This window comes from Cornus florida, unplaced genomic scaffold (genome assembly GCF_030987335.1).
Source record: "Cornus florida cultivar Cherokee Brave unplaced genomic scaffold, ASM3098733v1 CherokeeBrave_3.0.0_Hap2_Chr01, whole genome shotgun sequence".
Classification (NCBI taxonomy): domain Eukaryota; kingdom Viridiplantae; phylum Streptophyta; class Magnoliopsida; order Cornales; family Cornaceae; genus Cornus; species Cornus florida.
The window spans coordinates 14,238,139-14,261,441 of record NW_026775571.1 but is presented as its reverse complement, the minus strand read 5'-3'; the positions used below and the strand labels follow the sequence as shown (position 1 = coordinate 14,261,441).

Genomic DNA, 23,303 nt, shown 5'->3' with positions numbered 1-23,303 from the left:
ATGCGTTTTGCATGTTGCCTATTATTCAGGTTGAGACAACCCTATAGTCTAATAGGTTCCTTTAGTGTGTGTGTGTATATATATATACGGACTATTAGTTACTATTGGATTGACTATGATGTATACGTGTATCGGATCTCTACTTGGACTGTAGTAGAGTAGAACTTGTTTGTGGGCCTAACCCACCAATATTTTTCAGGTGTTCGTCAGGAGTAGAGGTTGTTCGTGCTGAGCGGGGATCAGTTTACTTCATTCTTTCGATTCTACATAGTAGATTCTTTTATGCTTCGTTCTTCAGTTGTAGAAAGTTATTGTTGTCACTTGTTCAGATTGGTTTTTAGGGGTCCGTATAGTATGGATTTCCAAGTTGCATTAATGGAGGATTTATTGTATCAAAATGATTTTATTATTAATGGAAATTTATTAAAAGGTTTTATTATTGGATTTTTCTTTTAGTTTTCTTTCAGGAAATTATTTATTCCTATTTATTCTTTTGTACTCTGTGTTCATTTATTACCGATTTTGTTTTTGATATCCTCGGGTATTCGGGAGTGGGCTTGGCCAACTCGCATTTGGAAATCCGGGGGTATCTCATGTATTGCTAAGGGACTAGAAATATGTAAGTTTGGGGGTGTGATGAGCGCTAAAGATATGCATATTCGAGCCCCTAAATACGTATATGTTAAGGCCTAAAGTGATAATTCTATCCATAATTAGACTAATTTATGTTTACTGTGTGTTTGTAGGTACTTTCCCAGAAAAATGGTTAAAACCGGGACTTTATGATGATAACAAAGCTTACAGAGTCGTTGCAGATCATTTAGAGCAAGCCGAGAGCTTAAATGGTGAAGTTTGGAGAAATTCAAGCCCTAGAGCTCGAGCCCAAGTGTTAAGGCTCAAGCATCACAACAAAGAAAAAAAGAAAATTCAACAAGGCCCAAAAGCTCCATCCTTTTACCTTGGTGCTTGAGCCATACCATAGGGTGCTCGAGCCTTGACCCTCAAGCCCGAGCATGAGGCATCGGAAATCAAAGAGTTGATTTTAATTGAAAGGCAATGCTCCCAAGTCTAGTGCCTTACCTCCAAGATCAAGCACTATAACTTGAGGCTCGAGCCTTGAGTCCCAAATGCTCGAGCCTGGTACCTAGTGCTCAAGCCCATGAAGCTTGGATCGAGCAATGTTAAAAGAGTTTAATCCCAAAAATATTCTAAGTGTTGAAGAAAAAGACGCTTCGGAAAATAGTTGAAGAAAATTGGCTAAGTGTCAAAGTGAAGATCGAGCATCATTTATTGAAGCTTGAGCATCCATCCACGGAGGCTCGAGCCTTGTTCCTTAAGCTCGAGCCTGAACCTTAAAGCTCGAGCCTTTGTTCCTAAAGCTCGAGCCTTCCTTGATATATCAGATTAAAGTTGCGGGATTGCTCTCTTTACCAGCCGTATCTCATCCCAGTTAGGCCAGAAGACCTAAAAACCCACCAAATACTTATTTTCTTCTATAAAAGAAGGCGTAAGCCTTGATAGAAGAGGTCCAAAATTTCAATCTCTTTTGACGGTGTTATTCAGAAGGCTGAAGGTGTGGTGGCTTTTAGGGTTTCTACAACCTTAGAAGTGAAGATCCTGAGAAAAGAAGTGTTGTCGATGGAGACAACTCCAACACAGATGACATTCAACCTTGTCATAAATAGCTAATTCCTTTTTTAGGGCACTGATGTAACCCAATCTGATGTTATGGTTTGATTATTTTAACTCTGGGATTTTATTTTAATATATATGTTTTCTTGATTATTTGACTATGAGCACTTGAGACAACTCAAGTGGTTTTCATGCTTTATTAGAATATAAACTGTTATTCCCCTGTCTTAGATGTAATAATTTATGTTTTATTCTCAACCTCTCTTGTTGTGTGGTATCTGGTGGAGCCCTGCCGGACTCAAGAATAGAGGTCATATAATGGTATTCTAACAATTTTTTTTTTACAAAAGAAGGTTTTAATAGTCTATGCTTAGGAAAGGTGGATTGTTTACAAAGTAGCTAATGTAGGTAGGCGGATAATCCTCGCTAACCGCAGATAGGTTATAGTTAACTAATTTTGTAAAACATCTTTCTTTAAACTCCGAATTGAACGAATGTTATTGAGTTTAATTCATTTGAAAACATAATTAGTTAAATTCCTAGAGTTGATTCAATTGACCATAATATGATGCTTGTGGTGAAGTCAAATCCCTAAGACTTTCTCCCTCTGATCATTTAATTTAGTTAAATATTTTGATTTTAGTTTGTTAAATCGTGACAACCAACAAACTCTTCAACCAAGTTATCTGTAAACCATGAAATTAAATTAAAGACTAATACAAATCTTATCTCCCTGTGGGTTCGACATCCTCTTTACATAGAGCTATCCTACACGATATCGTGCTATTGCGAGAGAAAAATACTCAACATCAATATGTTTACTAAGGCTCTTGGTCATAATCGGTTAAAAACGATTTGTTCCAAGCTGGGATTATATGATATATATTCTCTAGCTTGAAGCAGAGTGTTAGAACATTTATATGTATATTTGTATTTATGTTAGGTTTCTATTGTAATTAGATATAGGGTTTGTGGCCATCATGTAAATAGGCCTTTCTTGTATTGTATATATACCTTTTTATGTTTTAAGGTAAAATTATGAAGAAGAGGGCAGCACCTCAAATATGTTCTCTCTCTTTGTATCATCCATCTACTCTCTCACTCTATCATCTCTCTCAATAGTCTTGCATTTTCACAGTAGCTACACCTCAACAAAATGGCTTTGTGGAAAGAAAGAATAGAACAATTCAAGAAATGGGGAGAACAATGCTACTTGAAAATGGACTTGCAAAGGGTTTTTGGGCTAAAGCTATGAACACAGTTGTTTACATTATTAATAGGGTCCTTCTTAGACCTAATTCAACCAAAACCCCCTTTGAACTTTGGTATGGAAGACTTGCAATAATCCATTACTCAAAGTATTTGGCATCAAGTGTTACATTCTAAATCATATTGACAGCCTTGGAAAGTTTGATTCAAAGGTAGATGAAGGTATCTTCTTGGGATACTCAACCAAGAGTAAGGCTTACAAGTGCTATAATCTAAGATCCTCAAAGGTGGGTGAGTCAATTCATGTGAGGTTTGATAAGAATCCTCAAGCAAATACCTCTGAAGAAGCTTATTCTATACCAAGATCAAGTGAAACTAGTTCTTCACTCTCATATTCTGTTATTCAGAAAGAAATCACTTATCCAATTCTGCAGAATCAGGTTCAAGCTAAAAACATCATTGGTTCACCAAAAACTGGAGTTCAAATAAGGGGTAAGAAGAAATTAAGTGAGTTGGAGACTCAAGATGCTAAAGAATGCAGTCATTTTGCAATGTTGTCCTCTGTTAACCCTAAATCCTATTCAGAAGCCAAGAATGATAAAGATTAGATAGTAGCTATGCAGGAAAAGCTTCATTAAATCCACAAAAATGACACTTAGAAGCTTGTTCCAAAACCTGAAAACAAGAATGTTATTGGTTCTAAGTGGATTTTCAAAAATAAGATGAATGAAAAGGATTTTGTTATCAAAGACAAGGCAAGGTTGGTGTGCAAAGGGTATGTTCAACAAACTGGTATTGACTATGATGAGATATTTTCTCCTGTGGCAATAATGGAATCCATCAGAATGCTCCTATCCTTTGCTTGTCACAAACAAGTTAAAGTTTATCAAATGGATGTGAAATCTGCCTTCTTGAATGGTGAACTTAATGAAGAAGTTTACTTAGAACAACCTGAAGGTTTTGAAGATCCACAGCCCTCTTCTCATATGTTTAAACTAAGCAAAGATTTGTATGGTCTTAAACAAACCCCTTAAGCTTGGTATGAAAAACTACATAGCTTCTTCATTGAACAAGGGTTTCACAGAGGCAAGGTAGATAACCCTTTATATGTCAGAACACATCAAGATCAATTCCTCATTCTTCAAATTTATGTTGATAATATCATGTTCTGTGGCTCAGACACTTCATTAACCTCAGAATTTGCAAATCTCATAAAGGCAAGGTTTGATATGTCTCTTTTAGGGATTCTCAAATACTTCTTAGGCCTTCAAGTACATCAAACATCCATAGGAATCTTTATTTCTCAAGAGAAATATGCTACTAAACTTCTTTGGAAATTCAACATGGCTAAAAGTAAGGTTGTTACTACACCTTTGTGCCCTAATACCAAACTCACCCCTTGAGTGTACAACATAAGTTGTCCCTTCAACCTTTTACAGGTCTATCATTGGGAGTTTGTTGTACCTCACAGCTTCTAGGTCTGATATCATGTATTCTGTGGGCCTAGTTGCAAGGTTTCATATTTATTGATTTTTTTTTTTTTTTTCAATAAGTGTATTGTTCCCTATCTGAAATAAAATCTTGGCTTCGCCCATGGTTGGAATGGGTTGGTAATGGTGATAAAGAGAATCAAAGGTTGCGATGTTGTTATGGAAAAATAGGGAGGCGGGGTCGGTGGTGATTGTGATGGTGTTGTGCAAAATCCAACGCAATATGAATTATTGAACTAGCAATAAAGAGGTGAACAAAGATGGTTGGCAACGACGATAGGTGGCGGTGTTGAACAGAATCGGCGAGAACCAGCGTTCATGGTCTTTCTTGGAGAGAGAAAAAGGATAAAAAATAAATGAAAATTAAAAAAAAAAAATCTCACAACAGTGGGTTAAACTCAGAATAATTGGGCAATACCCAACTTTAACTTAACTTTTTCTTTTGGACACCTATTTGAAATCTATTGGGCCACATCAACAGGTTGGATGTGGGTTGGACACAAGCATTGTCCTATCCAAAATATTAAGAATCCAAGTTTTCCTCTTAATGGAGACAACAAATTTTATGACAAATATTAGGCACAACCGGAGGGACTTGCTGGATTAGGGTAAGACAAATAAACCTTCGAATCGTACACCGGTTTAGAGTCTATTATTTGGTTTACTGAATTGGGTCCTTGTCTAGATCTAATTTTTCATTTTTGTTTTCGGTCTCTTTCAAGTTTTGTTTATACTTGTCCTATGATCTCTTCACCTTCCGCTGCAAAGATTTGTTGAACAAACATACGAGGAACTCTTTAATCTAAACATGAATTATATATATCATTCTCTACGTATATAATATTATATATATATGCATATTGAAATACGTGGATGCATCATGTCAAATGGAATATTTTGATCACTCATGTGGGTGGGTTTTAGTAGTTATCGAAAATATTAAGAGTTCAAGTTTTCCTCTTAATGGAGACAACAAATTTTAAGGTATATTGTTGATTTTCACGTACATCATTATTCATATTTGTCAATATACTAATTTATTTCATTTTTTTATTTGGGGTAATTTACACAAACCTCCCCTATGGTTTGCCATAATTATAGAGACCTCCCTTCCTGTTTCAGAAATTATTTGGACCTCCCTTAAGAATGAAAATAATCTACATAGACCTCCCTTATATGTGACGAACCGTTAAATACACTAACGGAGCTGTCAAAATTACAGAAATATCCTCAACTTTTAATGATAAATGACTTAAATACCCCAGTGTGTATGTATGTGTATATATATATTAATAAATTTTCAATTTTAGAGGCAATAAGAGACAACATAGTAGGTCCAATGAACCACAATTCAAGTGTGGTTAGTTGATTTCAGTCCAGCAAGTGATCAAAAAAGTACTGAAGCAACAAAGAATTTCAATTCAGTGAAGAGCTTCACAAGTTTCAGTTTGGGCATGTTTCAATTAGGTGAGATCAAGCAACAGTTTTAGAGACCCAATTCGAAAGCACAGAGCATTAATGGATTTCATTGGTTTCAATCTAATGGCAGACATCCTATGGCGGTGTTATATATAATTTATATATATATATACACACACATTCACACACACACACAAGCTTATAATGAGGAATGAGGAATACAACTCATAGAAATCAAAACATAGAGGTATACTCACCACAGACGATTCAATTATCTAGTTCTGGTTTTTGAGTACCTTTTTGTTGAATTGAATTTTGCCAACCTAATATTTCTTAAACCCGAAATTGGCTTTAGAGATGGAGGCAGAAAGAAAGAAAGAGAAAAAGAAAAAAAAAAAAAAAAAAAAAGTTTTGTAGGAGATTCTTTTTAGAGAGAGAGCTTTTTGTTTTAGGGAGGATAGTGGTGGTTGTTCATATAGAGGAGAGAGAAAGGCCAAAAATGAAAAAAAAAAAATAATAATAATAATAATAATAATAATTTTGGGGAGAGATGGAAAGGAAACAGAGGAGAAAAAAGAGGGGAAAAAGAAGAAGAAAGGATGGTGACCGGTGGTGGCTGTTCTTCATATATAAAGGAGAGAGAAAGGCCAAAAAAAAAAAAAAAAACTAATTTGGGAGAGAGACAGAGAGGAAACAGAGGAGAAAAGGGAGCGAAAAAGAAAAGGGGTAAAAAAAAAAAAAAAAAAAAAAGAACGATGCTCTTTCCTCATTCAGGTTTAGTTTTCCAATGAAGGTTGCTATTGTTGAGGTGATGAATTTGGGTCTGGAGAGATCGGGTTTTTTGGGTTTGTTTGATCCGCTGCCACCACTACCATCACCATAAGGTCTAAACCCCACTCTTTCAAAGTGGGATAATGGTCGCAGAGATTCGTCGTCAACATCGCTCGAATTAATATAAAGAATTTGGAGACCGACTCGCTCTTTGTGCGTGTATACATATATATATATATATACACATTTTCATGTACAATGATTCACCGTTCACCCAACCCACTTCTCCTCCGGCCAATCCCCACCATAGCCGACCACCAACAGCCCCCATTTGGGTATAACTAAAATTAGATAATTGAGACTATATTGATAGTGTGTTTATAATTTGATTCAAATTCTTTGCTAACATGTGTATATATCATCATTTGGTAAGATTGCATTTTTCATATTTGGCTCAGCCAAGTCTGTAAATATACTGTATACGTAATGGAGAAGATGAGGGTATTTTGGAAATTTCAACATCAACATCTAATATATAATATAAAGTATATAGACAAGGGTATTTTAGGAATTTTAGTAAAATTATTAGCTGACGTTATCAATTTCCGTCGTTGACCGACGTTGACTTTAACAAAAGTCTAACAGAAGGAAGGTCCGTGTAGATTATTTTCATTCTTTAGGAAGGTCCGAGTAATTTTCGAAACAGAAGGGAAGGTCCTTATAATTATGACAAATCATAGGAGACGTTTATATAAATTACCCTTTTATTTGTAACAAGAAACAATTTCATTTGGAGTTCTAGTTATAACTTTAAAAAAATAAAAAAATAAAATCATTTATTTTAAAATTAAAATCTAAGAACCCAGCAACCCTGAAATATTGCCATTCGAACCAACTTATCAATTGTTTATATAAATTACCCTTTTATTTGTAACAAGAAACAATTTCATTTGGAGTTGTAGTTATAACTTTAAAAAAATAAAAAAATAAAATCATTTATTTTAAAATTAAAATCTAAGAACCCAGCAACCCTGAAATATTGCCATTCGAACCAACTTATCAATTGTTATTTACCAATTTCAGAAAAATCTTATCGGAATGTGTGCGCGGACGTGCGTCTTCAGCACACAATTGAAGATTTCGAACAAGGTACACTGGATTGGGTTGGAAAATATATATTTTTCGTCTGCTTTTGGGATGGCTCTGAGCATCTCTTGCTCTGCTTCAGTGAACCCACAACAAGGTACTCCAACTGTTAATGCAATTCTCTCCTATACATCTCTCCCTCTATATATAGATATATCTAATAACATTGCTATGCTGCTTAATTTCATCTCAGCTAATCTCAGTCTCAGCAACAATAACACCAACAAATACCTTCAAAAAGTGAAATACCTCATTAAAACAACTGGAATTCCTTCAATCACCACCACTCCCCAACAATCCCTGCAAAGAGGCAACTGGGTGAAGCTCATTTGTGGTGCCAGCTTCGAGGTACATCAAAACCCTCTAAACCCACAACCATAAACCCCTCATATTATCTATCACACTAACATCTCTCTCTCTCTCTCTCTCTCTAGGATGTTATTGATATCAGGAACCTCTCTTTGGTTTACACTCTAGCTGGAGGTGACTGACAACTCTTAAATTTAAACTGGTAATCTTCATGTAATTAAATTAGTACGTGATTTGAAGTGTATATATATGGATTTGAATGATTGGTTACAGTTGATTGCATTGATTGTGCGGCTGATGCATCGGTGGTGAGTGCGGTTAATGAAGGGATTGATGCAGCGACGGAGATTTTACCCCTTCGAAGGCCTTGGGTAATGATCAGTGTTAATGATGATGAAGATCTTCACTTTCGCAAAGCTGGTAGTTCTTCTTTTTATTTATTTATTGTTTTTATACTATATCATTCTTTGATTACCTAACTGTGAATTTAGATTTTGGAAGCAATTGCATTTGTGTTTGTCACCAATTTGATGTGTTTCTTTCACTTGGAATTCATGGTTCTGAGCTTTGAAACAATTTATTTTTTCATTTTGTTTGTTGATTGTTCAAATGCTACTAAATTTGTTTGAACAATACTTATCTCGGGCGCCAGTGAGGAGGAACCTCCTCCACATATAATGATAGAATGTTATATGTCTATTTTGAATTTTAAATACAAGAAGGAGAAAGTAAAGATATCTTTTTCTTTTTTTTTGCTTAACAAATTTTAATTTAAAAAAAGGCACGTGTCATTTTATCATTGTGCCATATCGGTGGTGTGAAGGAGGTTCCTCCTCACTGGTGTAGAGGCTAGTATTGTTCAATGTGTTGTCTCAATCAGGAGAAGGTTTGTATTGTAGCATTGTGGAACAGTGGCATTTTCCAATGACCATCCTGTGGAATGGAGATGTCCTTCCCTCTTGTTTCTGGTGCATACAAATCCATCCTTGAATTAAATTTATGAATTTACTGCACAAGACTAGACTGGCTGTTAAATATGGTAGTCGAAAAAATATGATTGATATCCTCCTTCTAAAGTCTTAAAATCCATAAATTAATAGTCACGTTAATTCAAATGCTTTTTGAAACAATGTAGACTGATTCCCTTGAGACATCTAGATATCCATACCCTCATCAAACTGTGTCATATTAAATTAGTTCTATTGGTCAAGAGCTTCAAGACCAATCTAGTAGTTCGTTCTGTTCCTCATAGCGTTTGTTCTATAATCGATTTTGTTGCACTTTTCTTTTCCTTCATTACAATACATTGAAAGCAATGAAAGGTCATTATCACTTGCTATCCATCAACTACAAATGAACCAATCAAAGAGTTGACTGATAATTTGGTCACAGGGAAAAGGGAGGAATTGGGCAAATTTTCATATTCATATACTCAATCTATTTTGCCTCTTGTTCCAAGCTAACTTATTACCATCTTGACAGAATTTGATCCAGATAATTGTCCGCCAGACTGTTCAAGACCGTGTGAAACTGTTTGTCCTGCTAATGCAATATCAGTAGAGGGCACATCAGGTGTATTCAAGGTGCTTCTTTGCTTTATTGATCTTCCAAGTGATCACATTTTAACATATGAAGCTAATACCAATATTCAGGGTGGAGTAAAAACCGAACGCTGCTATGGCTGTGGCCGCTGCTTTCCAGTTTGTCCATACGATAAAATAAGTGAATTTTATTTCCTTTTACTTCTACTGTTTTCTCTTTTAAGTTGTCCTTTCTAGATATTAATACAGAACTATGTATTTTTCAACAGCTACAATTTTACTCTTGCCAAATTGTATTGATTTCGCATGTGTCATAGTATTCAATTTACTCTTGATCTAGGAGAAACTACTTATGTAAGAGATGCTACTGCTACAGCTGAACTTCTTAAAAGGGATGATGTTGACGCGGTGGAGATACATACAAATGGAAGGTAAGCCCTCAACAATTTTATAATTTCCACATGTCATGCATAGGGAGTCATTTCGTTTTATTCTTGTTAGCATTTGAGCCATAGCATCTATTCTCTAAAATGGAGTTCTCATTGAAACTGCAACCATTGGCATGCGCCATAGTTATAAAGTGCAATATCATCAAACTTTGAAAGTCCACTCATCGTCTTGTGCATGCAATGTAATAAAATCATCTCGTCTGCTCTGAAAAACTAATAATTTACTAATGCTTTGTACAATGAAATTTTGAAATCCTGTCTTCCATAATTTGCTCAAAAAATAAGGAAGAAAGGAGTAGAGGTCATATAGAACTTGTGATCGTCTGCTTGAATTTCTTAACTCATTTACGTTTATTCTTAGGCAGACTGCATTGTTCGAAAAACTATGGAATTCTTTGGGAGATTCAGTTGGATATCTGAGACTTGTAGCAGTATGGAAACTGTCCTTGCCATTTAAATAACCAGATAATTGATTTGTTTTGGGGACATAAAACTAATCTTTGTTGAGTACAGGTTAGTTTCCCTGATGTTGGGGATTCAACCATATCATACATGAACAGGGTGTACTCTATTATGGAACCCAATCTACACTGCTTCAATTTATGGCAGGTGCGCACCAGTGAATTAAAAATCCACTATAAATGCTTAATAATTTAACTACTACTTTTCTGAGAAGTTGTATATATGATGTAACCTGCGAACCAAAGTTGGATGGTCGCCCCATGAGTGGAGACATTGGACGAGGTGCCACAAGGGAAGCAATTGCATTCGCTGTTCGTTTGGCTGCTGCTAAAGCCAGACCTCAAGGTATGTTTGGACATTTAATATGGTTCTGAGTTCGTATATTACCCTTGGTTCACATCAACTCTATCTATTGTAGGTTTTCTTCAATTGGCGGGTGGTACCAATGCTCACACGATAAACGGGTTGAAGAAAGAGGGACTTTTCCAGACCACATCCATAGCTAGTATATATCTTGCATCATCTTTAGTACCTTTTTTTTTTTTTTTTTTTTTTTCTTTTCACATTTTATCACCCTTCGTTGTATCTTTATTCTTTTGGTCTCTTAACTTTTATTTTTATTTATTTATTTTTTAGTAGAAGGTGAAATATTGCCTGTGAATTCAATTAGTCCAAAGGATGCTTTAATCGGTGGGGTTGCTTATGGTGGCTATGCACGGAAGGTTACCCTTATTTCCAATGACCATGGGCACTTACAAAAATACACTTCTAATTGCGAATATATTTATCTTCTCTTTAAAAGACTTACTAAATTGTTTACTACTGAAATTATATCTAATAATCTTCTATTTGCCCTGTAACCGTATCAATTTGTTCTATTCCCAGATTGTTGGAAGGGTTTTAAATTCCATGGAATCCCGGCATGGACTTGCTTGCATTGAGGAATATCCCGAGCATCTTTTTACTGCACTAAGAGAAGCCCTTGCTTTGGTTGGTACTGTCAAGTGCTACAGTAAGGATTCTATGGACTGCCTCTTTTAGCTGGATATGTTCAATGATATACAAAATGAGTTGGGCAGAGGTACTCATGCAAATCCAAGTTGTTTGCTTTTATTTTCACATCTCTTGTTACAGTTGATATTCTAGCAGCCAAGAGGCAATGGCATACTGGCACTTTTTTTTTCCTTTTCTTTTACTTATAGGTTTAATAAAATAAAAATATATATAAGTCACTTAACAAGGCATTGACATCTTTATTTTTTTTTTCCTGAATGGGTTTGTTTTATATACAAAAGAGAATAAGTACAAGTGCAAAAGGAGGCATACCTCCTTTTACAGTTCAAGAGCTAGAGAAAGCCCACTTCCAGTACAAACTGGATAACAAAAATGAAACCTTAAACATGAATCTATTAAAACACAAGTATAAAGTCTTCTAAACTACGTGTGAGATAAGTCAACACTTCCCAAACTATAGTCTTAGCCACATAAGGAGCTTGATCTTGACAGCCATCATGAAGCACAACATTCCTCACATTCCAAATTTTCCACACAGTAGTTGTAAAAATAGCACTCAAAATCTTAGTCTTAACTGATTTGTTAGATGTTTGCAAGCAAAACCAATCCACTACTTCCATCAGAGATTCACAAACTGGCAACTCCATCTGTATCAGACTGAAAATTTCCTGCCACACTGCTTGAGCATAGGTACAATTATAAAATAAATGATCATTTGTGTCCATGCTTCTCCAACAGTTATGACAAATAGATGTTAATATAATCCCACACTTCTGCAGATTCACCAAAGATAGGTTTCTATTGTGTAGAATAATACACACCCCCATAGCAACTCTAGGTCTGCTATACCTCCAAATTATAGCACTCCATTTCTGTGTTGAACCTGTATATCTGCATACACTCCAAGCAGCTTTCAATGAAAACTGAGAGTGCCTCCAAACAATTTTGTCTGTCCCTGGCTTGATTATAATTCTTTGAACAACATCCTTTACTTCCACAGGCAAGTAATCAGGTATATTCCATCTACCTTCAGTCATTATAGCAGCTGCCATGAGGTTTCTGTCAACTTGTCTTAAAACAGCAGCTCCAAATTTCTATATCAGAGACTGATTATCACACCAAGAATCTGTTAGAAGTTTAAAAATTTGTCCATCTCCAATCTTAAAATCAACATTATCCAACACCAGCTGTCGAACTCCAATCAGTTGTCTCCAAATCACAGAATCACTAAATTTTGGAACTACAGACCAGAAGGAAACTCTTTGCAAATAAACAGCCTGAAGCCATTTTATCCACAATTTATCCTTCTTCTGCACAAAATCCCAGCAAAGAGTCATTTTTGCAGCTACATCTAACTCCTGAATTCTTATAATATTGAAGCCTCCCTCTGAAACAGGTAGAGTAACCTGACTCCATTTCAGTAAAGATATTTTCTTGACATCCTGTTTTCCACTCCGCAAAAACTGTTTAAATCTTCTTTCAAGCCCAATTTTAGTTTCCCAAGGGATCTTAAAACCAAAGACCCAATGGTACAAGTATGAATATAGGACTGATCTGATCATTTCAACTCTTTCAGCAATAGACAGATTAATTGTATTCCAATGAGATAATCTAGCATTAATCTTATCAATCAAAGGTCTGAAGTCACCTGTTCTCAAGTTCTTGTTAGACAAAGGCATCCCCAAGTACTTAAAAGGAAAATTCTCTGTTTAAATTGCAAGTATTTGAAAGTCGTCTTCTTCCTCTCACAGCTTTGGAAAAAATGATTGATCTTTTCTCTTTGTTGATCTGCAAACTCGTAGCCTCTTGAAACTGTTTGAACACATCAAGATTTGCCTTGGCAGTAGAAATGTCTGCTTTAACCACAATTAGCAAATCATCTGCATAAAAAACATGAGAAATCTTCAAATCTGTCCCTGCAACAACCTTGTATAATTTGATCCTGCCCTCCTCAATAGCTTGCTCCATTAGATGGCTAAAATACTCAGTAACAAAGGAAAACAGCAGAGGGGAAAGAGGACATCCCTGTCTAATACCTCTGGAGGCAGAGAAAAACCCTGCTGGAACTCCATTACATAGAATAGAAAACCTTGGAGATGAAATAGACTTAGTGATCCAGTTTATCCATTTAGCACTAAAACCATACCCCTGTAACATCCTCTGAATAAAGCCCCATTCAACAGAATCATAAGCTTTTTTCAAATTCACTTTCAAAACCATTGATGGATCCACATGTTTCTTCCCAAAACCCTTAATCAAATCAGACATCAGCAATATATTATCATGAAGCCTTCTATTCTTAATGAAACCTGTTTGTTCAGGACCAATTAATTTTGGAGGCACACAACTCAATCTGTTTGCTAAGACCTTAGAAATAACTTTATACACCAAGTTGTATAGAGCTATAGGTCTATAGTTAGCAATTTTATCCCCATGGTTAAGCTTAAGGATGAGAGTAAGAAATGTAGAATTAATACCTTGGGGCAGGTTTCCAGAGTTAAAGAAATGACAACTGAATTTATAAGGTCTTGCCAATGATCTCCCAATAATGTTGAAAAAATCTTGCTGGAAATCCATCAGGACCAGGAGATTTATCAGGATTAAAATGCATAACAACAGTTTTTATCTCTTCAGCAGTGATAATACTATCTAAGCTGTCATAGTCCTCTTGAGACAATACCTGTCTAGGAGGTTTAACCTCACCAGTTTCCTCTCCTCGAGTCTTGAATAACTCTGAATAAAACTGGACCAACCAATCTTTAATCTTCTGAGCATCAGAAGAGATCTCACCTGTAGAATTCTGTACCTGAGTGATAGAGTTAACACATCTTCTTTGCCTTACAACATTATGGAAAAAAATGGTGCATTTATCTCCTTCTTGAAGCCATTTGAGTCTGGATTTTTGAGCCCAGACAATTTCATCACGATCAAGAGCATGTTGCAAATTATCAGAAGCTGCTCTCTCTTTAGAAATACAATCTTGATTGTATGGATCTTGAACAAACTCCATTTGCACTATATAACCCTCTTCTTTGGCATATTTAATTTGCTCTGATGTAGACCCCCTCTATTTGTTCCAAGTTTTGACAGCTTCCTTTACTGCTTCGAGTTTTTTCTGTAAAACATGTATTGGATTTCCTGAGACAATAAATTCCCAAGCTTTTCTCACCACTTTCTCAACTTCTGCCTGAAGACACCAGATATTGAGGAATTTGAAAGGCTTTGGTCCAGTGGAACAATCAAAAAACCATTGAACTAACATTCCATAGTGATCAGATAGAGAAGCAGGTGTTAATATTACCTTAGAATCATTGAACTGCGGCAACCACAAAGAATTAACAAGAACCCTATCCAACTTAGCATTTATCCTTTTGTGAATAATCTGTTTATTACACCAAGGCTATTCCCCATTATTAATAGGCAGATCATCCATAGCAATATCAAATATCACACTGTTAAATTCATCCAGTTTGCTTTATGGAACACTCAAACCTCCTTTCTTCTCATGACTAAATCTGACCATGTTCTAATCTCCCAAGGCAATCCAAGGCCCTGTAACTTTGGTAGCTTGCATTTTCAAAGAGTTCCATAAATGCTTTCTGTCCTTCGCCCTGTTAGCTGTATATACCCCAGTGATAAAGATACTTCTGCCAGTCACTATATGTTTTACATGAACCAACATAGATTGAACATCCTCATGTACCAGATCCACCTCAAATAGATTTCTATTCCAACCTATCCAAATTTTTCCCAAATAACTAGATTTAGAGTTAGAAATCCAGTTCCAATGTGAGCAAATTCATTTCTGTATAATAGAAGCTTTACCTTCCTCGACTCTAGTTTCAAGAAGGACAGCAAAGGAAAATTTATTCTCCATAATCCACTGCTTTACTTCCTTCTGCATGGGAGGTCTATTCAGACCTCTCACATTCCACGCTCCTAACATTATTGAGAGTTTGGCAGTGAACCACTGCCACCTTGCATTCCTCTAGTAACCCTATCTGAAGGAGGGATGAAAGGCTTCTTTCTTTGTCTAGATTGCTTCCCTATCCCTTGACTATCTTCTTCTGATGTATGCTGTAGGGCCTCCACTTTCTCAGTTTCATTGATCATCTGAACTTCATCATTAGGTTCCTTACATGTTTGTTCTTCAACCTCTGCTGCAACAATTTTTTTATCCACATGAGGACCTGTATTATCCTCAATAATACATTCAGTTTCCAATATTGTAGGACTACTCAGAATAACAACCTCTTCCCCAACTCTCCCTTCCCCAATAATCTCATTAACCGAAGGCACTTTAGGATCTCCTAGATTTACAGCCTCTTCTGAAGCCTCACCATTAATCTCCTCCTTGTCTTCTAGTAAAGCAAATGCATTGAAAGTTTCCACCACATTATCTTTCTGTAAATGTGTTTGAGGCATATCAGCAATCACCTTGTCTACATTATCAACAACAACCAGCTTTCCTTTCTGTTTAACCACCCACTGATCCGTAGATTTCTTAGGCTTTTGTTTAAGCTGAATAATCTTTAATGGACATCTATCTCCAATGTGATCTACTCATTGACACAACTTACACACCACACGTTTCCATTCATAGTCAAATTCAACATGACAATCAACCCCATGCATATCAACAACCATTGAATCTGGCAAATCTTCTTTGACTTCGACTTCGACTTCGACTTCCACCATAACCCTGACAAAATGTCCCTAATCTCTGTGAGTCTCTGGGTCATCCATGTAAATAGGTTTCGTAAACGATGAACAAACCTTTGATACAGATGCTTCATTCCAGCAATGCATTGGCAGATCATGAATGCGCAACCACACTGGAACTGTTTCAAGGATTTCTTTTTGTAAGTTAACATTCTTGTTCCATCTCTTCATTATTATAGGACGTCCCTCAAATGTGTGTATTCTTGATAACTCCTTAGAAACGTCTTCATCGTTCTTGAACCGAACCATAAAAAAACCGTCTTTGAGATAAACCAACGTGAAGTCTTTGGCCCAATACTTTGCCACAAATGATTTGAATTAAGGATAATATGGCTTCTTGCCCATATCCCACAACCGAGGATTTCCAATAAGCAATTTCATCATCAATGACATCTTCCGTAATAGATACTTTCACTCCCCTACATTCTTGATGGTACTGCAAATTCTTAAAAGTTTGGGAATCTTCAAAGAAACTACTGTATTTAAAAAAAAAAAAAAAAAAAAAAACCTACTGTATTTAGGTTTGTTTGGGGTGGTAATCTGGCCTGGAGTTCTCGCTAGCAACGAGGGGGAGGAGGTCTGGCGTCAACCGAAAACCTAATCTCTGTGAAAAGAGAAAAAAAGGGTAAAAAGACTAAAAATCTTTTAATTAGTTGGTGATTTTGATAAATCACATCTTTAGAACAAAAATCAAGCAAAACCCATCTAATTCAGAAACTTAGGCGCCTCTCTATTGAAGCACACCTAGTGGGCCTTTTCTTGGGAAGCCAAGGAATTGAAAATAAATTTAAACTAGGTTTGGGTGGGGTGCACTATTGACGCTCAAGAGGTCCAGTAACAAGCTACTGTGGTGGACTCTCCCCCTCAAAAAATAAATTTAATATCGTGTGGGCTGATAAGAACAAATACTACACTTGATCTTAGCGCCAAAAGGCCGAGAAAGGTATGATTTGTAATGTGTTGGGCCTCCTCTTTTATAAGCACCTTTTCTTTTGCTCTTTTCACTTGTAGTCAATGTGGGACTAAACAAACCACCCACAACACCACCACTTACAGTTCTTTGATTTAAGTAATATTTTCATAATCTCAAAACTACCCTCAACAATTAATTTAGAAAGATTAGGCTATATTAATTAGTTTATTAATATAGCAATAACCTCTTTCATTTAATTTTCTTTCTTTCTTTTTCCTTTCAAACAATTTGAAAGGGTCATCGTATCTATACTACTATTATCTTGGAAGACCATTTCATCGAATCTTTGATGAGTTTAATCTTGCATTGTTGAATTTAAAAGCATTGTTGAATTTGAAATGTCATCAAAGGAACTTTTTGGAAGTTGACATAGTCGTTCTCTTCATTAGGTAGGGGTTCAGTGAAGTGTCATGTGAGTCCGCAAAAATTGAATTTATTACCTCTTTAGATCAAAATAATAATAAAAGCCATCTAATTTCTCTAATGATTTATTAAAATAGCTACTATGTTGGCCTCTCCCCCTCAAAAAATAAACTGATAAGAATAAATACTACACTTGATCTTAGCCAAAAGGCCGAGAAAGGTAGATTTGTAATGTGTTGAGTCTCCTCTTTTATAAGCAGCTTCCCTCTTGCTCTTTTGACTACTTGTCAATGTGGGACTGAACAAACCACTCGCAAATATACATCTTTTTATATTCGTGTCTGTGTGTCTTAACATTCGTCTCATTTTGCATTGCAGCGTTGACTAAATCTCAAGAAGAAGAAAGAGTGGCTCAGTAAGGAAAAAAAAAAAAAAAAAACCCTTTAAATAACAGTACAAAAAGAGTGATAAATTAGTTGGTTTTTGGTGATTTTGAGAGATTCATACACTTTCGTGGATTTGCATTCAAATTATGAAGCTTTGTTGGTGAAGTGCTTATTGATCCAAACTATCAAATAATGATGTACATGTAGTGTGTGTGTGTGTGTGTGTCATTAGTCTTCTTCTGTGCTTTCTGGTAATTCATATGGGAACAAGTAATCGATCATATTATATATTATATCAGGAAATTGAAAATCCTATTGAAGAATGGATGTCAAAACTCAAAATGAAGCAAATTTTGATTCCCTTGTACATTAAAAAGTGCCTTAGAAGGAGATGCATAAACAGGTTATACCAAAATTTGGAGGAGAGATTGGATTATATACAAAGCCTTAGCAACAGTGCAGTACTGGGTGGTTGATAAAAATAAATAAAAATAAAAATAAAACTCAACTATAAGTTAGTTTCTGGTGGAGGGTGTAATTAGAACTTAGAACTTGTTATGGCTTCTGAAGTTGCAACAGAATTCTACTAATTTCTTCCGATCATTGCCCAACTTCGACAACCAAGCATTAAGATTTCACACTCAACTTTGACCTAGTTTTTGGTGGGCTCTCTAAGGATGCGTTTTCACACTTGAGAGTCCATTTATACTCTCGGCCTAGATCTTCTGGCTATAGTGATTTGGTTATCACCACCTTATATAGGCTTATATATATTTTCAAACTCTTTTTTTTTTGGTTGTTGTTGTTGTTGTTTGGCCAAATGTGGTGTATTTGAAGAGTATGTAATGTGTTAAAAATCAGATGTAACGTGATGAAAAGTATACAATACTACTACATCAAGTATAATTACAGAGAGCTTTTCATATAATAAGCAAATATGTAATTACAGAGGGCTTTTTATACAATAAGCAAATATTTAAAAGACATGTCAAAAATTCTTGAAAACAATTACTTAACTAATTCTGTAATATGTATAGGGGTTAAGTGCAAAAAAATCACTTACTATATAAAAAAAAATGTACAAGAAACATTTCTATTAAAAAAAAGAAAAGAAAAAAGTATATATAACTCCTTGTATTATTCATCATTTGAGCAATTTGTCCCCTATTGAATAGATTTGTTGAAAAAGAGTTGTTGGTGACGTCATTTTTAAATAAATAAAAAATTCAAAAGTGCCCGTTTTGTGTGACAAAAATGTTCCTACTATTTTTGTATATATTTGAACACTGAATGTGTTTGTTTGGATGTACTTCAAGACCTGTTCAAGGAAAACTCTCTATGTGTCGGTATAGTCTATCTCTCTTAAAATATATATATTCTCTCTTTGAAATATCTTGCCACCAATATTCTATTTCTAATTTTTTTTCTCCCTCTAAAATTTTTTTTGTCACTGCCAATATTATCTCCTCTCTAAATAATAGTTGCACTATATTTTCTGGTAAATGAATGAGCCTCCTTAATTATATATTTATATATGTAATAATAATAATAATAATAATAATTAATTAAACAAATTTTCTTGGACACAAATTGTTATCAGATGAACTTAGGATTTCAATCAAAATTAAAATTTTGATCTAATCACTCTTTGACTGGACACAAACTCAAGCAACACAATTTTTTTTAAAAAAATTGTTTATTTTATTAATGTCGGTATTTTTATCATATATTGTTCTTTATAATAAATAAGCACATGAATTTAACATCACGTGAGCCAAACTTTTTGAGTTTACCATTAATATTTTTTTTTCCCTAGTTGGTTTACCATTATTTTTTTTGTTGGTCCTAGTAAGTACCAATTGGTGTTTGCCTTTTTAATGTCAAAACCTAGTGTTAGAGAGTTGTAAGTGGCTTATATCATCTCTTAGGGGTAGTATAGTCTTTTACCATCTTGTGACACAATTACACAATGGTTTAAGATAGTACATTGCAGCTATTCAGCTTGTTAAGCCTATTTTCTATGTTAACTGAGATTCAGCATATGAAAATTAGTTATAGGGATTTTCAGGGATGCTATGGTCATTTCACAGTTGTATTATATGTTTATACATGTGGTCAAATAGTTACATTGCATTGAACATGTAATACCCCTAATTTTTAGAAGTTTATTTAAGTGTTTTAATTGCATTTTTATAATATATTATGTTTTATTACAATAATTATTTATTATTATAATTAGTTTATTTTATGTTTTGTCAGACGTGTGTTAGGACTAAGGTTATATGTGTTTGGCTGTTTTTTTTTAAAGGGCGTGCCAGAGTCTTTTGACTCAAATTGAAAGTAACCAAACTTATCATTTTGACCGAAAAAGGAAAACGGTCCTTATAGAAACTCAGACGATTGTTAGGAAAACAATGATTACCACTTTTCTTTTTGGGTTCTTCAATGACTCAATAAAGAGGACTTCTTTAACAAAGAATGGAACAAATGAAGGGAGCAAAGAATACTGCACAAGCGTTCACCAATTCCATAAAACTAAACTTACAAAATAAGATATGGAGGGGACAGAGCCAAGCGTCCAATTTTTATTCCATAAGTATAATTCCAATACAAGTTTACAAGTATAGGAATTATTGATACAATAGAATTCTAGTACTAAGGAAAGAATAGAATAAGGAAAATACATGTAAAGGAAAGAAAATACAAGAAAAAGACTACATTGTAAGAAAATGCATTGTGTTGGTCGGGGACCTCTTGCACATTCTCCTCTGGCAATATTTATAGTTGCATATCCCGATCAATTAACAACAGTTTATCCAACATTTGGAACTTCTATTTTGAATTCAAACACTTTGTTTGAATATAAATATAACCAAACTTGTCCGATGTTGCATTATCTTCATCTTTAAACACGTACTATTGTGCCAATTATCAAGTTTTCACATGAGACCAATTTACTTGATGATGTGGCAGATCAACCTTTATATTTTCTCATAATGCTAAATTAGAAAAGAATGCAAACACCTTCACAATGTTTTACCCTCTAATCAACTACTACCATTTGGCTTAATTAAGATCTTCCTCCTGCTAACAACATATGGCCAGAATTAAAATTTTATTCCCCCCCCCCCCCCCCCAAGCTCTTTAAAAATGAGATTGGATCAAATTTTTGAAGAACTGAAACTTATGGATCACAATTTAAATTGGCCATTAAGAATCGACCGCTCTAAGATTCAGCACCATACCAAGACTAAGACATTTTCATTCAAATATATTCAACAGCAATGCCAAGTGGCCAAACCTCTATCAAAGTCTTTCTAGTCTTCAAAACTTTTTATAGCTTCTTTAGACCACTCTAGATTTGCTTTGGATCGCTCAAGAACTGCTTTCGACTAATGTTGAATTTAGTTACAAATTTGGCCTTTTGCATTATAAATTGGCCTTTCATAATATGACGGTCCTTAGGCCAATTTTTTTATTAGCACCTTGTTACCTTGTTGCCAACAGGATCGAATGGAAATTCTTCGCCGAATGGGTTGCCTTCTGCAGCCAAGTTAGTCTATCTGCCATAGGGTGCTGATTTTGTTGCTTCTTTCTTGTTGGAGAAAGAAACTTAGTGATGCTAACAATCTTCAATAATATAGAGGTCAATTCGGATTTGCCCTGTTGGCTGATTCTCTCCTTTTTCGTCTTTAGCCGCTTCAAACTTCTAATCCTTCTCGCATTTGAGACAATGTTTTTGACTGATCAAAATGATTGGCGCTTCTTTCAGCGGCTTATCTATTTTCTCAAAATTATTTTTCTGATTAACCTTTAAAATCGACCACTTTTCTTCTGGCCATTCCTATTCGACCTTTGAAAACAACCGCTTTTCTTCTGACCGTTCCTGATGAACATATGAAATTCACCATTTTCCTTCCAAACGAATTTTGATTGATTTCTAAAATCAACCATTTTTTTCTCTGACCATTTTTGTTGTTGATTAGCTTGATACTTCATGAACACTTGTAAAGGAACTACTTGTTGTGGAATCATTGGCGCCGTCTGCGATCGATATTGATAATACATCTGTTGTTGGAGCGGCTGGTAACATTGTGGTTGATAATGCTGCGGCTGGTAAAAATAATAGTGTAGTTAAACAGGCGCTACAACTTATGGTAGTGTATTAACCTTACACTATGATCGTGCCATAAGTTGCTCATCTGATTTTGCTGCTAAAGCCCAATTGAATCACAAAAGTTTATGACCGAATAATGCAAATGGTCAATTGCTATATGAACTTTATGAAAATCACGTGAAATCGCCATGAATGTAAATTTAAAAATTTTAACACTTTTGTTTCTCAGCGGTTTTGATTTTCGACACTTCAGTGCTTCAAATTTTCAGCAACTTTGATTGATTTTCGACACTTCAGCACTTCAGATTTTCATCACCTCTGATTGATTTTTGACACTTTAGCACTTAAAATTTTCTGCAACTCTGGTTTTCGACACTTCACCGCTTCAGATTTTCAAAGCCTCTAATTTTCGCACGTCAGCGTCTCTGAATTTCAACACTTTCGGGGATGTCCCACCGGGCATACCAAATTGTTTGGCTGTTTTTTTTTTAAAGGGCATGCCAGAGTCTTTTGACTCAAATTGAAAGTAACCAAACTTATCATTTTGACCGAAAAAGGAAATCGGTCCTTATAGAAACTCAGACGATTGTTAGGAAAGCAATGATTACCACTTTTCTTTTTGGGTTCTTCAATGACTCAATAAAGAGGACTTCTTTAACAAAGAATGGAACAAATGAAGGGAGCAAAGAATACTGCACAAGCGTTCACCAATTCCATAAAACTAAACTTACAAAATAAGTTATGGAGGGGACAGAGCCAAGCGTCCAATTTTTATTCCATAAGTACAATTCCAATACAAGTTTACAAGTATAGGAATTATTGATACAATAGAATTCTAGTACTAAGGAAAGAATAGAATTAGGAAAATACATGTAAAGGAAAGAAAATACAAGAAAAAGACTACATTGTAAGAAAATGCATTGTGTTGGTCGGGGACCTCTTGCACATTCTCCTCTGGCAATATTTATAGTTGCATATCCCGATCAATTAACAGCAGTTTATCCAACATTTGGAACTTCTATTTTGAATTCAAACACTTTGTTTGAATATAAATATAACCAAACTTGTCCGATGTTGCATTATCTTCATCTTTAAACACGTACTATTGTGCCAATTATCAAGTTTTCACATGAGACCAATTTATTTGATGATGTGGCAGATCAACCTTTATATTTTCTCACATGACTAAATTAGAAAAGAATGCAAACACCTTCGCAATGTTTTACCCTCTAATCAACTACTGCCAATTGGCTTAATTAAGATCTCCCTCCTGCTAACAACATATGGCCAGAATTAAAAT

At 35.1% G+C, this 23,303-nt stretch overlaps 2 protein-coding genes, 1 non-coding gene and 1 pseudogene across 3 annotated transcripts; 1 reads left to right on the top strand and 3 right to left on the bottom strand.

The window, feature by feature from the left end:
- Positions 1–7,572: 7,572 nt before the first annotated feature.
- On the top strand, positions 7,573–18,051 carry LOC132291952 (uncharacterized). The gene is made up of 14 exons (XM_059790320.1): positions 7,573–7,764; positions 7,861–8,015; positions 8,102–8,150; positions 8,250–8,396; positions 9,459–9,559; positions 9,629–9,698; positions 9,858–9,948; positions 10,328–10,397; positions 10,480–10,575; positions 10,674–10,773; positions 10,847–10,933; positions 11,065–11,150; positions 11,314–11,509; positions 17,879–18,051. Exons 1-13 carry the CDS (start codon positions 7,620–7,622, stop codon positions 11,467–11,469), a joined length of 1,353 nt encoding a protein of 450 aa, XP_059646303.1. The 5' UTR covers positions 7,573–7,619; the 3' UTR covers positions 11,470–11,509; positions 17,879–18,051.
- Positions 11,838–12,494, bottom strand: LOC132269414 (uncharacterized). The gene has a single exon (XM_059770602.1). It carries the CDS (start codon positions 12,492–12,494, stop codon positions 11,838–11,840), a length of 657 nt encoding a protein of 218 aa, XP_059626585.1.
- Positions 16,967–17,111, bottom strand: LOC132282416 (U2 spliceosomal RNA; annotated as a pseudogene).
- LOC132282425 (U2 spliceosomal RNA) lies at positions 17,528–17,724 on the bottom strand. Its single transcript, XR_009471767.1, has one exon. It is a non-coding gene; the product is annotated as a U2 spliceosomal RNA (small nuclear RNA).
- Positions 18,052–23,303: the final 5,252 nt, after the last annotated feature.

Excerpts from the sequence above, each read along its gene's own strand:
- LOC132291952 (XM_059790320.1), top strand. The coding sequence starts at position 7,620 with ATGTGTGCGCGGACGTGCGTCTTCAGCACACAATTGAAGATTTCGAAC. Across the intron at positions 7,765-7,860 it reads TTCAGTGAACCCACAACAAG|CTAATCTCAGTCTCAGCAAC; the intron begins GTACTCCAACTG and ends ATTTCATCTCAG. Across the intron at positions 11,151-11,313 it reads ATGGTGGCTATGCACGGAAG|ATTGTTGGAAGGGTTTTAAA; the intron begins GTTACCCTTATT and ends TTCTATTCCCAG.
- LOC132269414 (XM_059770602.1), bottom strand. The coding sequence starts at position 12,494 with ATGGCAGCTGCTATAATGACTGAAGGTAGATGGAATATACCTGATTAC.